The following is a 12,807-nucleotide window of genomic DNA, read 5'->3' as shown; positions in this document are numbered from 1 at the left end:
AATCTTGTGATTTACAAAGGAGCTTTTCAAACAAAAAGGTGAAGCAGCGGAATTAATCACCGCCCTTTGAACTACAGATACTGAACCAGAAACCTCAGCCAGTTCCATGATTCACAAGACAAATTGCCTGTTATAGAGCTCCACCTGAAGACATTTTCTTATTCGACTGTTGCCAAATGAGCTCAGGATTATCACCACTGCATTGGCACCACACGGACTGGGGTCAAATTCCCTCCCAGCCTTGCTACTGTGTTATCACCATCTTCTACGCATGGAATTCAACTCTCAGAATTCTCCAGCTAGCAGGCCAACACAGGTAGTTCTCGATTTACGACCACAATCGAGCCCAAAATTGCTGTTTGTTAAGCAAGACATTTGTCCAGTGAGTTTTGCCCCATTTTACAACCTTTCTTGACCGCTTCCACGGGGGGGGGGGGGGGTGTTAAACGAATCACCGCAGTGGTTACGTTAGGAACGTGGTTGTTAAGTGAGTCAGGCTTCCCTGTTGACTTTGCTTTTCAAGAAGGTCGCAAAAGGGGGAGTCACGTGATCCCGGGATACTGCAGCCATCATAAATACGAACCAGTGGCCAACCGCCCAAATTTTCATCGCATGACTGCAAAGATGCTGCGGTGTGAAAAACGGTCATAACTCACTTTTTTCAGTGCCACTGTAACTTTGGCTACTAAATGAACTGTTGTAAGTCAAGGACTACCTATATCTTAAAAGTGGATGAGGTTGAGGATCGCTGGTTTATGCAATAGTGTCCTAAGGTGGGGTGGGGGGGGGTGTTCACCATGCAAAGCTCCCCTAGGCCCACCCCTTATCCCCTTGCTCAATGCTTCCTTGCCCCACTCTGCCTTCTCTCCAAGCGCACCTTTCTCGGGCCTCAATGCCGGAAACAAACTATGTCTTCCTTCAGCATTCATGCTGCACAGTTTCCGGGGATCTGCCTGTTGCTACAGTACAGCTCTTAAAACTGAGAGGCCGGCAAGCATAGGGTGTGCTTTTACTCATTATTACGTGGTGGACACTACAAGGGAGGCTTGGCACCTTCTGTGGGTCCATTTCACAAATGGTTGGGGCTGCAGAAAGCTCCACAGCTTTTAAAAAAGGAATAAAATTGCTCTGAGCCCCATACCCAAGCTTCTCATTCCTGATAGTGGACAGATTTTTAGCTCCCGTCCCATCTTACAATTCAATAGTGTCACTTGAGAGGCTGCGGGAATCCACTTGTTTGCTGAGTGCCAGAAAGCTCTTCCGGGCCTCCCGTTCGGAGTTTGGCGCGCTGCTGGGTGGCGCCAGCGGGAGATCCTCTGCCTGCGCCTGGGGCTGTTGGTTGGGCAGCTCCTCTGAGGGCAGGCTTTCGGGAGAGGACACCCCATGGCGCCAAGGGTTCCAGCTGATTTTCAGGGATGCTCGGGAGAAGGAGGTGCGCGAGAAGCTGCCCAGGGATGTGTCTGTGGCGGGCTCACTGGCCAGGCCTCGGCCGACGAGATCGCCCACCGAGCTGGTCCGTGCTAAGCTATACAGGCAATCGGGATCGCTGCTCCGACGGGGCTGGGCCAACAGGGGCTGGGCTGCATGTGAGAGCGTGGAGCAGTCGCCACGCAGCGAGGCACAGGAGTCCTGGCGTGCCGGGAAACGCAGGCTAGAGCGCAGGAAGATGGAATCGCGCACCAAGTGCTCGCGGAAGAGCGCTTCGTCGATGCTGCGGCTCAGGTTGATGGGCGAGGGTGGGCGGAACTCCAGGTCTGCCAACGAGAGGACTGACTCCCGCTCAAAACAGATGCTGGTGTAAGAGCGGCCCATTGCTGCTGCCACAGCCACATTGGGGCATTTGGGGCTGTAGCCCGCATGCCTGGGAGAGGGGCTAGCACCTTGCCCAGGTCCTGCTCGCAGGTCATTGCTGTCCTTGAGTGCCCAGAGTAGCCCACCAGCCGAGGAGTTCCGGATCAAGTTATTATTGAGGTTGTGACTGGGTATCTTCTCCAGGACCCCGCCAGGCCAGTCATAGCAATTGTTGGGGTACTCTGGTACCTCAGCCTTGCGGTAGGCGCAGAAGTAGCTCAGGAGCTTGGCCCAGCAAGAATGCTCGGTGGTGTCGTGGTGTTGGCAAAGTGCCTGCCAAGCCAGCGAGACCAGGATAAAGGAGAGTGCCAGTTCGCCAATCCGGAACCAGAATTGCACAAACCACCAGCCCCAGGTGAAAATGTCCGGCTGTCCCAATGCCCCTGAGAGCCACAGTACCCCATAGAACTGCAGGACACAGCATGGCAGAACCAACCCACTGCTTGCCAATAACACCCAGGCTTCCCGCCATATGCCTGGCTCCAGGGTGCCCTCCACCCCCCGGCTGTGCCGCAGTAGCCAGTACACAAACACGGTGGCTGGCAGGAGGCAGAGACTGGCAGTACAGGAAAGGGTGTGGAGTCCCACAGACACAGCTGAGTGCATGGGAGGGGACAACAAGTCAGCCCCCAAGAGAACGATGCTGTGTAGGGAGCTCAGCGCAGCCCAAAATGGCAAGCTCTGCCATCTGGGGGACAAGATCTGCAGCCGGGCCTGATGAACCAGGCGGAGCAGAAGCATCGTGAAGGTGCTCATCAGCAGAGGGAAAGGGGCAGTGTATAGCAGTCGCAAAGCATGGGCAGGCAGCCGACCTAGAGAGCCATAGGGGTCAGCCAGGAAGAACGTGGCCCGCAGGACCCCAAAAACCAGGAGCAGGCCACTGGAAGCCAAGACATAGGGGAGCTGTGACCTGTGCAAAGAAAAGGATACCCCCAGGCATGCCAAGCTCAACAGGCTTAGCAGGAGACAAAGGACTCCAGCCCCGTAGACGTGCAGTGCCCAGGCAAAACTCAGGGTCTGCTCAAGTTCCCCCCAGTGCAGAAAGGTCTTGTTGGGCAAGAGCTGGTGGCAGGTGCTTCCAAGACGGGGGCAAGGTGGACTGGAAGCAGGGAGCATGGCAGTCCGGCTGGGATCCGGCTTCGGCAATTGAGGATGTTGCACAACTCTTTGCGTGGTGACTTGGATTAACCCACGGCGAGGGGTAGCTGGAAGACGAGCAGATGTAGTGGAGACCATGGTGCTACTTTGCCCAGAAGGGTGCTTCCAAGCTGGATCTAAAAATAAGAAAGAGGCAAAAGGATGACCAAGACTTAGGAAGCACTGGACTTGCAGTATAGCACACTTTCCTGATTCCTTCTCATTCTGATCCCTGCCCACAATAACAAAACAGAGGGTAGCATGTTAAAGTCCGATACAAGTACTATGATAATCATGAAATAAATTTAACTTTTATTTTATCCAAAACTTTACTCTTCTCCTTTAAACAGGTAAAAGTAAAGGTTCCCTTCGCACATATGTGTTAATCGTTCCTGACTCTAGGGGGCAATGCTCATCTTCGCAAGAAAATTGAGAAAACAGTGCCTAAATGCACTAAAAACAATTAAACGAAACTGTGGAAATGGAGAAAAAAGCCCACAGGAAAGAAAAGCAATTTTTAAAACCCAAATTTTCTAAAGAAAAGAAAAAAAAACTTTATACCATAACTGAGCCACGGTGGCGCAGTGGTTGGAGTACAGTACTGCAAGCTACTTTGCTGATTGCTGGCTGCCTGCAATTTGGCAATTCAGATCTTACCAGGCTCAAAGTTGACCCAGGCTTCCATCCTTCCGGGGTCGGTAAAATGAGGACCCAGATTGTTGGGGGCAATAGGCTGACTCTGTAAACCGTTTAGAGAGGGCCATGAAGCACTTTGGAAGCGGGATATAAGTCTAAGTGCTAGTGCGCTTGCTATTCAACATATTGATAATGGTTTACTCATTAATACCTTGAAATGAGGTGTGTGGTAGGGAACTACATTAAATAAATACATTGCAAGCCAGCTTATCCCCTCAGCTTCTAGCAATCTATACTTGTTTTCCACTCTTCTCTGGAGCTCAGATTTCCTACCAGCCTTAATAATGACACCTTTTTGGGGGGAGGGCGGGGGGAAGCTTATTCAATCTGTTTGAGCCTAATTTTCTTTTTTGTCCTGTTCAATCGTGGACTGAATTCTTGGAGACTGTCTGGACAAGTCCCTGCAGTTTTCTTGGCAAGTTTTTCCAGAAGTGGTTTACCATTGCTAGAGAAAGTAATTAACCAAGGTCACCCATCTGGTGGGATTAGAACTCATGGTCTCCTACTTTCTAGTCTGATGCCTTAACCATTGGACCAAACTGGCTTTGGTTCTAAATTAGGAGGCAATAAGTATCTTGGGTTTTCCATGAACATGAGGGAATATATAAGGTATCTTCAAGATTATCTCCTCCGTTTTGAATCTGCCCGCACAGATTAGGAGAGAAAGCCTGTTGAAATTTCTTTTAGGATTCCAATGATGGGGACCCTTCTCAGTAATCACCTCCCCTCTGTGTTACAATTGTCCCCTTGTGTTACAGTCTACCCCTTCTCTATGGGTCTACCAGAATGCTTGAACAGATGGAATCTCAGGAAAGGAAGTGAGATCAATGAGGGCTGGTTGTGTATGAAAGTTAGTGGATGTTTATAACCACATATTGTGGTTATTGATTTAATCTTTTGTATTGCTGAATGTAAGCTGCTCAAAGCTTTTGATACGTTGAGCAACACAGAAGCCAGAATGAAATGAATGAATGAATGAATGAATGAATGAATGAATGAATGAATGAATGAATTGAATTGAATTGAATTGAATTGAATGAACGAACACTTTTGAATTTCATGGTGTAATATAGGTAGAATACAAACATTAATATGATCACGCTCCCAGTGGTATAATAGCTTGGCTGTGAATAATTGGAGTCACGACTTAGTTGTGAATAAGTGGACCTGAATCAGCAATGGAGGAACTGGTCCATTGCAAGGATCCTCCCATACAATGCACAAAAACAGTATTTCACAAGATGCCAGAGGAGTTGCTGAATCAGTTTTGTAGTGTCTAGGAGGCAGAGTTTGAATACACAATGGATTATGGAGAGAAGCTGGGGCTGTAATACTAGGTTACCTAGATTAATATTTTCCTCTCTCTCATAGCTCTTTATAATAAATATATTTATTTATTTACATTATTTATTAAACATATTTAGTATGGCTGCCTATATACAGAGAGGACTCTAGGTGGCTTACAACATTAACATCCACAACATAAAAACCCATACTCCTCCCCCACCCCACCCCACCCCGCCAGCAGTATGGCGGCAACAGCGACACATTTACTTATTAAACCACAAATTGTCTCCTATCAGATACTCTTTCAAATAGAGATATCAGGGATCGACACTGATTTCATATACCACCCAAATCATATGAATTTGATTTGTCGCAGAATAAATGCAGTACTTAATGCAAATTCTAAACTCCACTTGGATTACTCTTCAGTTTTAGCTTCATGGGTGACCAGAAACAGCCCAGAAGTGAGGGTTGCTTTGATGCTCTTTCCTGGAGTCAAGCCCTGCCAGCAACAATATACCAGATGCTCTGCATGCAAAGTCACTACAAATCAAATCCTAGTTTACTGAACTCCATCAGCAGCGGGATATGAATTCAACCATCCGCTCAGAAATCGGAGCATCTCACTGAGGGGAAATGGAAGCGGCCATCTGAGGCCTGTAGCCATTCGGATGCACAACACAGTATCTCTCCAACTCAAAACCTCTCCTCCTGTTTTTGCAGAGGCAGAATAGCTCAGGCAGCACTCATCACCGTCAACATCAAAATATCAGCCAATTCAGCTTTTTCCCACCACGGCAAGCTTAACAATTGCTTTGGAAGTCTGCTCCAGCAATAATGCGATTTAGCTCCTTCAATAGCATTCCCACTCTATTATTAAAACAGATTGTTTCTAGGGCATTGACAGGGTAAATGGCACCTTTCAGCACACTGAAAGCCATGACATTGCTCTTCATTTTTAATCCAAAATTTAAGAGTCACGTAGATGTAATTTCTGAAGCGCAAAGAGAAGAAGCAAGAAATAATTGAGAATAAATCTAATACTTGGTATGGTTTGTCTCATATACTGTACTTCCATGAAAACAACAAATACAGGTTCCCAATCTGGAATTTGTATTTAATATACAAATATATATAAATATATTGAAAAGATTGGCTCTTACTATTTTTATCTCTTCTAATATATTACGTATTATGATATAGTATATAGTAATTTCAGTACTTTTAATTATAATAGCAATAGCAATAGCAGTAGACTTATATACCGCTTCATAGGGCTTTCAGCAGTCTCTAAGCGGTTTACAGAGAGTCAGCATATTGCCCCCAACAATCTGGGTCCTCATTTTACCCACCTCGGAAGGATGGAAGGCTGAGTCAACCCTGAGCCGGTGAGATTTGAACCGCTGAACTGCTGATCTAGCAGTAGCCTGCAGTGCTGCATTTAACCACTGCGCCACCTCGGCTCTAAGTAAAGACTTAGTAAGACCACACTTGGAATACTGCATCCAGTTTTGATCACCACATAACAAAAAAGATGTTGAGACTTCGGAAAAAGTTAAAAGAAGAGCAACTAAGATGATTAAAGACCTGGAGACAAAAACATCTGAAGAATGGTTGCCCATAATTGTGTATGGCCAGTCTAGAGAAAAGAGGACTAGGGGGCACATGATAGCAGTATTCCAGTATTTGAGAGATTGCTACAAAGAGCGGGTGGGGTCAATTTATTTTCCAAAGCACCAAAGGGCAAGACAAAAAGCAATGGTTGGAAACTAATAAAGGAGAGAAGCAATTAAGGGGAAACTTCCTAATGGTGAGGACAATTAACCAATGGAACAGCTTGCCTTCAGGAATTGTGGGTGCTTCATCACTGGAAGTTTTTAAGAAGAGACTGGACAGCCACCTTATGAAATGGTACAGGGTCTCCTGATTGAGCAGGGGGCTGGGCTAAAAGACCTCCAAGGTCCCTTCCAGCTTTGTTCTGATTTATTGCTATAAGGTTCTTTTTTTCCCCACTCATCCAACAAGTTTTTTTAAGTGCACTGGATTAAGAAATAGTGACCGACAAAGACCCCCAGTGAAAATCACAACTGAATGCAGAACTGGACCTAGTTCTCAAGGCCTACTCTGGTATTCAACCACGGCACTCCCAAATCTTAAAATGAACTATGACTGTTAGCAGGGATTCTATGCAACTGAATGTTTCAGCTGGGCTCTAATTCCATGGGACTGAGTCTGAACAAGGGGATTCTACACACACACACACACACACACACACACACACACACACACACACACACACAGAGACATTCCCTCCCTCCCTCCCTCTCTCCCTCCCTCTGTCTCTCTCTCATACACACAGTATATGAACTTGGTCATTGTGGAAACAAGATGCCGACTTAGGTTTGATCTAGCAAAGTTCTCTCCACATTAGAAAAATCTCACTGTCTTCTTACTCACCTGAATGCTTGATTCCTGTATCATCCTGCAATTTGGAGGGGCTCTGTCCAGGGGTAGAGGAGCCAAAATATGTGAGGGAAACTTTGGTGTTCACAGCTCCTCTGACACGTTGGGGCTCTGCAATATCAGGCATTTCTCCAGTCCCTGGAAAAAAACAAAAGGAAAAGGCCATGAGTGGAACCCAAATTTGATGGTCTCAAAGGTTGGCCTACAATGTTGTCTCGGCTGAGGTAGAACAGCAAAAGTAGCCCAAGTGCAAAAATCTCCCCCAAATTAATTTGACAACACTCCCATGATAGAAAAGCTTGCTGGTATCTTTCCCATCACTCCTGTCTTTAAGCAATTAAATAGTTGGCTTCCTTGGCATTACACCTCAAATCTGAGACTTGGGACATCTAATGATAAGCCTGTCCTTGAGCCTCTCTCTCTGCTTCTGCTCCAAAGGAGATCTCTCCACTTTGGCCTCCTTCTTCTGCCCTAGTTTCTCTCAGATATTCTGTTCTCAAGGAAGGTCATTCTGAACAGAGGAAGAGAATGAAGGAGATTCTTCTAGCAGCTCTTTGAAACATCACATCAAAGGCAGGAGTTGGGTTTTTTTAAAAAACTTCCCAGCTTAATATAAACCAGCTTATCCTAAGATTTCTCAAGATCTAGTTATTAAAGGTAAACGTAAAAATTCCCCTTGCACATATGATTCGCCGTTCCTGATTCTAGGGGGCTGTGCTCATCTCCGTTTCAAAGCTGAAGAGCTAGCACTGTCTGAAGACGTCTCCGTGTCCATGTGACCAGCATGACTAAACGTTGAAGGCGCACGGAACCCTGTTACCTTCCCACCAAAGATGGTCCCTATTTTTCTACTTCCATTTTTTACGTGCTTTCGAACTGCTAGATTGGCAGAAGCTGGGTCAAGTAACCGGAGCTCGCTCCGTTACAGGGCGCTAGGGATTCGAACCGCCGGACTGTTGACCTTTCTAATCGACAAGCTCAGTGTCTTAGCCACTGAGCCACCACGTCCCTTTATTATTACTAGTTATTACTGTTTTGTAATAACAAATACAACCCACGATCAGGTTAACCATCAAATTAAACTACCTTATACAGGTTTAGAGATTACTTCTCCCTCCTGTAAATCCATCATCAGCTCCCAAAAACAAAAAACAAAAAACCACCACCCTGAAATATTCCTACCAGCTCTTCCTATTATTCCCATCTGCCTGCCCATCCCATGTGTCTTTCATCGCAACCAAATACGTTGGCATTCTAATGAAAGGAGTCACTTAATCATCTGCCAGCCTGCCAGCTGTACACATATTGTATGCAGGGTCAAGTTGAATGCAGCTTCACAGTACATACCCCTCCCTTCCAGACGTTCAATATTCACAACCATCACACCAGTTATTGTTGTTGTTGTTTTTTCTCATACTAAACCAAGTAACAAAGAATGACACTTGAAATCGATGTGATCTTCAACAACAACAAAAAACCGTGGGTCTGGTTTGGATGTTTACCAACCAACTGAGCCATCTTCCCTTCTCTGAGCGCCATTTTCTTTTCCGAATGTCATCTCTGGCTACGTATTTTTCCAGGCTTTTTTTCTGGCCTACGAAGGGGGGGGGGGTGTTCCTTGGTTAACTATTCCTCTTATGAAAAACTGGTGGGTGGGTGTGGAAATCAGGCTGGCATTTTGTTTTTAGGCTCCCCGTCTGGCTGTGTTGTTATTGGAGGTTGATCCTGAAGATGAAACTCAAATACTTTGGCCCCCTAATGAGAAGGAAGGACTCACTGGAGAAGAGCCTAATGCTGAGAAAGATTGAGGGCAAAAGAAGAAGGGGACGACAGAGAATGAGGTGGCTGGATGGAGTCACCAAAGCAGTAGGCATGAGCTTAAATGAACTCCAGAGGATGGTAGAGGACAGGAAGGCCTGGAGGAACATTGTCCATGGGGTCGCGATGGGTCGGATACGACTTCGCAACTAATAGCAACAACATGATCATATTTCAGGAAGTGCCCAGACACCACTAAGTAAAGAGTTGCTTACTGGAGGAGGAGGAGGAGGAGGAAGGGGGGAGGGGGAGGGGGAGGAGGAGGAGGAGGAGGGGGGAGGAGGAGGAGGAGGAGGAGGAGGAGGAGGAGGATTAAAACGGATAGTGACATGGGATAGTATTCAGTACTCTGGGCTAACAAGGTCCAGAATGTTTATTTTTATAAAAATAATAGACCCTTCTTATCTCTAGCATTCTGCAACCAGTAAAGAAGCTTATTAGAGAGACATTTACCTTGTAGGTTAGGAGGACTCTGATAGCACCTTTTCTGACAGAAACAAATTTAATTAAAAGGCACAAGCTTTGGTGAGCCCAGCTCAGCTTCTGCTTTTTAATACAATTTGTTAGTCAGAAGAGGTGCATGCCAGCTCCTGACAGCGTCTTCCAAGTTAGTTAATCCTTTCCCTGCCAATTTTGATTCTTATAATCTGGTTGCTGGTATGCTATTCTTGGAAGTGAAAGATGCATTTATATTACAGGTAGTCCTCAATTTACAAACTACCATTAGGACCAGAATTTCCCATTGCTAAGTAAGGCAGTTAAGTGGATTTTGCCCAGTATTATGATCTTTTTGTTTTGCCAGGGTTATTAAATAAATTGCTGCAATTCTTACATGAGTCACACAGCAATTAAGCCAATCCAGCTTCCCCCATTGACTTCACTTGTCAGAAGTTAGTTGGGAGTTAGTTGCAAATGGCAATCATGTGACACACACACCGGGATTGTGCAACCATGGTAAATTACATGCTAGTTGCCAAGCGCCTGAATTTTGATCACGTGACCATGGGGATGCTTGTGATGGTTGTGTGAGGATCAGTCTTAAGTCACTTTCTTCACTGCCAGTGTAACTTTGAACAATCGCTAAAATAATGGTTGTAAGTTAACTACCTGTATCATGATTCTCCCCCCTTTAATTTAATTTGTGCTCTCCAAGAGTCCTTTAAACAGATTTCCTCCTGAACTCCCAAACTTTTTTTGCTTCCCTGTCACCGTGCCAGCTCCCTGCTCCCCACGGCACTTGGTGTGTGTCTTTCCTTAGAGTTGTTGCCACCTCCTGCCCTCTCCTGCCCCATCCTCCTCCTGTTCCCAGGATAGGACACAGGGTGTGTGTGGGACTGGGTGAGAATTTTCAGTGGCAGAAGCAGTGGTGAAATCTTTTTTTTTTTTACTACCGGTTCTGTGGGCGTGGCTTGGTGGGTCATGCGACTGGCTGGGCATAGCTATGTAGTCATGTAACTGGAGGATCAAAAGACAGAAACTTACAATGTCCTGCTGGAGCAGGGTTGGGCTAGATGACCTCCAGGTACCTTCCAGCTCTGGATTATCCTCTGAAACTGCTTCTAGTGTCAGGTTTCTAGTCCTTCCTTCCTCTCTTTTTTCTCTCCCTCCCTCCCTCCCTCCCTCCCTCTTTCTTCTCCTTCTTTCCTTCCTTCCTTCCTTCCTTCCTTCCTTCTTTCTTTCTTTCTTTCTTTCTTTCTTTTTCTTCTTTCTTTCTTTCTTTCTTTCTTTCTTTCTTTCTTTCTTTCTTTCTTTCTTTCTTTCTTTCTTTCTTTCTTTCTTTCTTTCTTTCTTTCTTTCTTTCTTTCTCAGCACCTCCCCCCCATTTTTGGCCTAGCAGGCTTCAGGGTAGCCTACTGGGAGCAAAAACGGAACCCCCCCCCCCACCCCTGCGTTTCCGGAGAACCTGTAGTAGTAAAAAATGCTTAAAAAGTTTTTTTTTAAAAAAGTTCCGAAGCTCAACTGTGCGATGTGCGTTCGTCAGAATGGTTTTTTTTTTTAAACTTTTTTTTTAGTATTTTTTTACTTCTGTGAACCAGTAGTATTTTTTTACTATCGGCCCAGGCAAACCGGCCCAAACCAGTAGCATTTTACCCCTGAGCAGAAGATTCCTTTAAGTACATAAACCAAAGGCAAATCCAAACCTACCTGGGGTAGCAGAGCTGCCTTGAAAGACGGTGGTTTCCATTCCAGCTGTGTCCCAACGTCCTGGCTGCTGGGTGGTATCAACGATCAGATTCCAATGCGTGCTTCTTGGATGATGATTTGGTTCCTGGGAGGTCACCCCTGATAGTGTAGGGGTGAAAGGGACAGGGAAGTGGCCCTCCGAAACAGGCAGATGGGAGCTTGCTGGGCTTTGCCTGTGCCCCTTCCCAATCAGTGGGGTAACTACTCCTTCCTGAGGCGGGGAAGTCGCTGGTGGTACATCCCTATCTTGCCCAGGGAGATTCTGAGCATCTCCAGCTGCCTGAACCACAGGCCTAAGAGGAGACGTAGAAAGCTCTTCCTGGCCAAGGTGGCCACTGTAGACTTGTCTACTCTTGTATGAAGCCAAATATTTCACTGTGGTTAAGTTCCGGCCCAGCACTTCCTGCTCCGGCACTCTGTTTTCCAACCACCCTCTTGAAGCACCAGTCTTAAGTTCGGCATCCTCCACCACCTCCCATTTGACAAGAGATCTATTAACAGGGAATGTTGCCAATGGAATGGTGGACACGGTGGGCCTGGGGCTTAAGGTAGTGGCGAGGAGGCCCTGCTTGAACCCTGCTTGGTGGAGGTTGGGCAAGGATCCCTCCTGAGAGACAGGTAATTCTGAGGCCGCTAGTCTGGGTGAAGTGGGAAGAGAGGCTGCCACAGAGGCGGACATGTTTCTCTTTGATACGCCAGAAGAAGGAAGAGGGAGCTTTTTCTTCCTCTGTTTCGGACTTCGTTCCCAAATTATACCACCGGCGTCCTCAACCTCTCCCTGAACACTCAGTAAGCCTTCAGTTGGCAGGACAAGACTCTCCTCAGCCAAGTGGGGAGCTAAACTTCCACCAGGAGAACGGGTTGGTGCCCCCTTGGCAAGGAGTTTGAACCTCCTCTTGGATTTTGTAGGGTGGCCCATTGGAGTGGCCCCTTGCCTGTTCTCATTCTTCAATTCCCCGTCTCCACTAGAGAACTCAAGGCCGGAGGAATCTGAGCGGGGAACAACTGGCAGGGCCCTTTGAGGAGGCTTTTTGGAGGGGACTTCCAACAGAGGTGACTTTGGGACAGAGTTCAGGGGCAAGTGCCAGGTAGAGTTCCCTGGAGTCGGGAGGTACAAAGCCAGGAGGGAGGCAGGTAAGAGCAGGCTCCAGATAAGGAACAACCCCAAGGCAGCCATCTTGGATGACAGACAGCAGGTCACTCAACATCCAGCGTGGCTAGTTACGGCTGCTTGTGCTTCATCCTGCGGATAGGAACGTTTGTGAGTGTGAGAATGGAGGAGTTAAGAGGCCCACCTGAAGCCAGGACATGGAATAACATTAGGCAAGGGAGACAGTCCAATAACAAAGATTACAGCAGCAGTTTTCCTGG

The 12,807-nt window shown here is 46.7% G+C and overlaps 1 protein-coding gene across 1 annotated transcript; it reads right to left on the bottom strand.

Annotated features, from left to right (window-relative positions):
- Positions 1-1,191: 1,191 nt before the first annotated feature.
- Positions 1,192-12,613, bottom strand: PRRT3 (proline rich transmembrane protein 3). The gene is made up of 3 exons (XM_032239126.1): positions 11,398-12,613; positions 7,429-7,572; positions 1,192-3,125 (listed from the first exon to the last, which is right to left on the bottom strand). The coding sequence occupies exons 1-3, from the start codon at positions 12,611-12,613 to the stop codon at positions 1,192-1,194; spliced, it is 3,294 nt and encodes a 1,097-aa protein (XP_032095017.1).
- Between the last annotated feature and the right edge of the window lie 194 nt (positions 12,614-12,807).

This window comes from Thamnophis elegans, chromosome 2, assembly GCF_009769535.1.
Source record: "Thamnophis elegans isolate rThaEle1 chromosome 2, rThaEle1.pri, whole genome shotgun sequence".
Classification (NCBI taxonomy): domain Eukaryota; kingdom Metazoa; phylum Chordata; class Lepidosauria; order Squamata; family Colubridae; genus Thamnophis; species Thamnophis elegans.
This window is presented reverse-complemented; position numbering and strand designations above follow the sequence as displayed.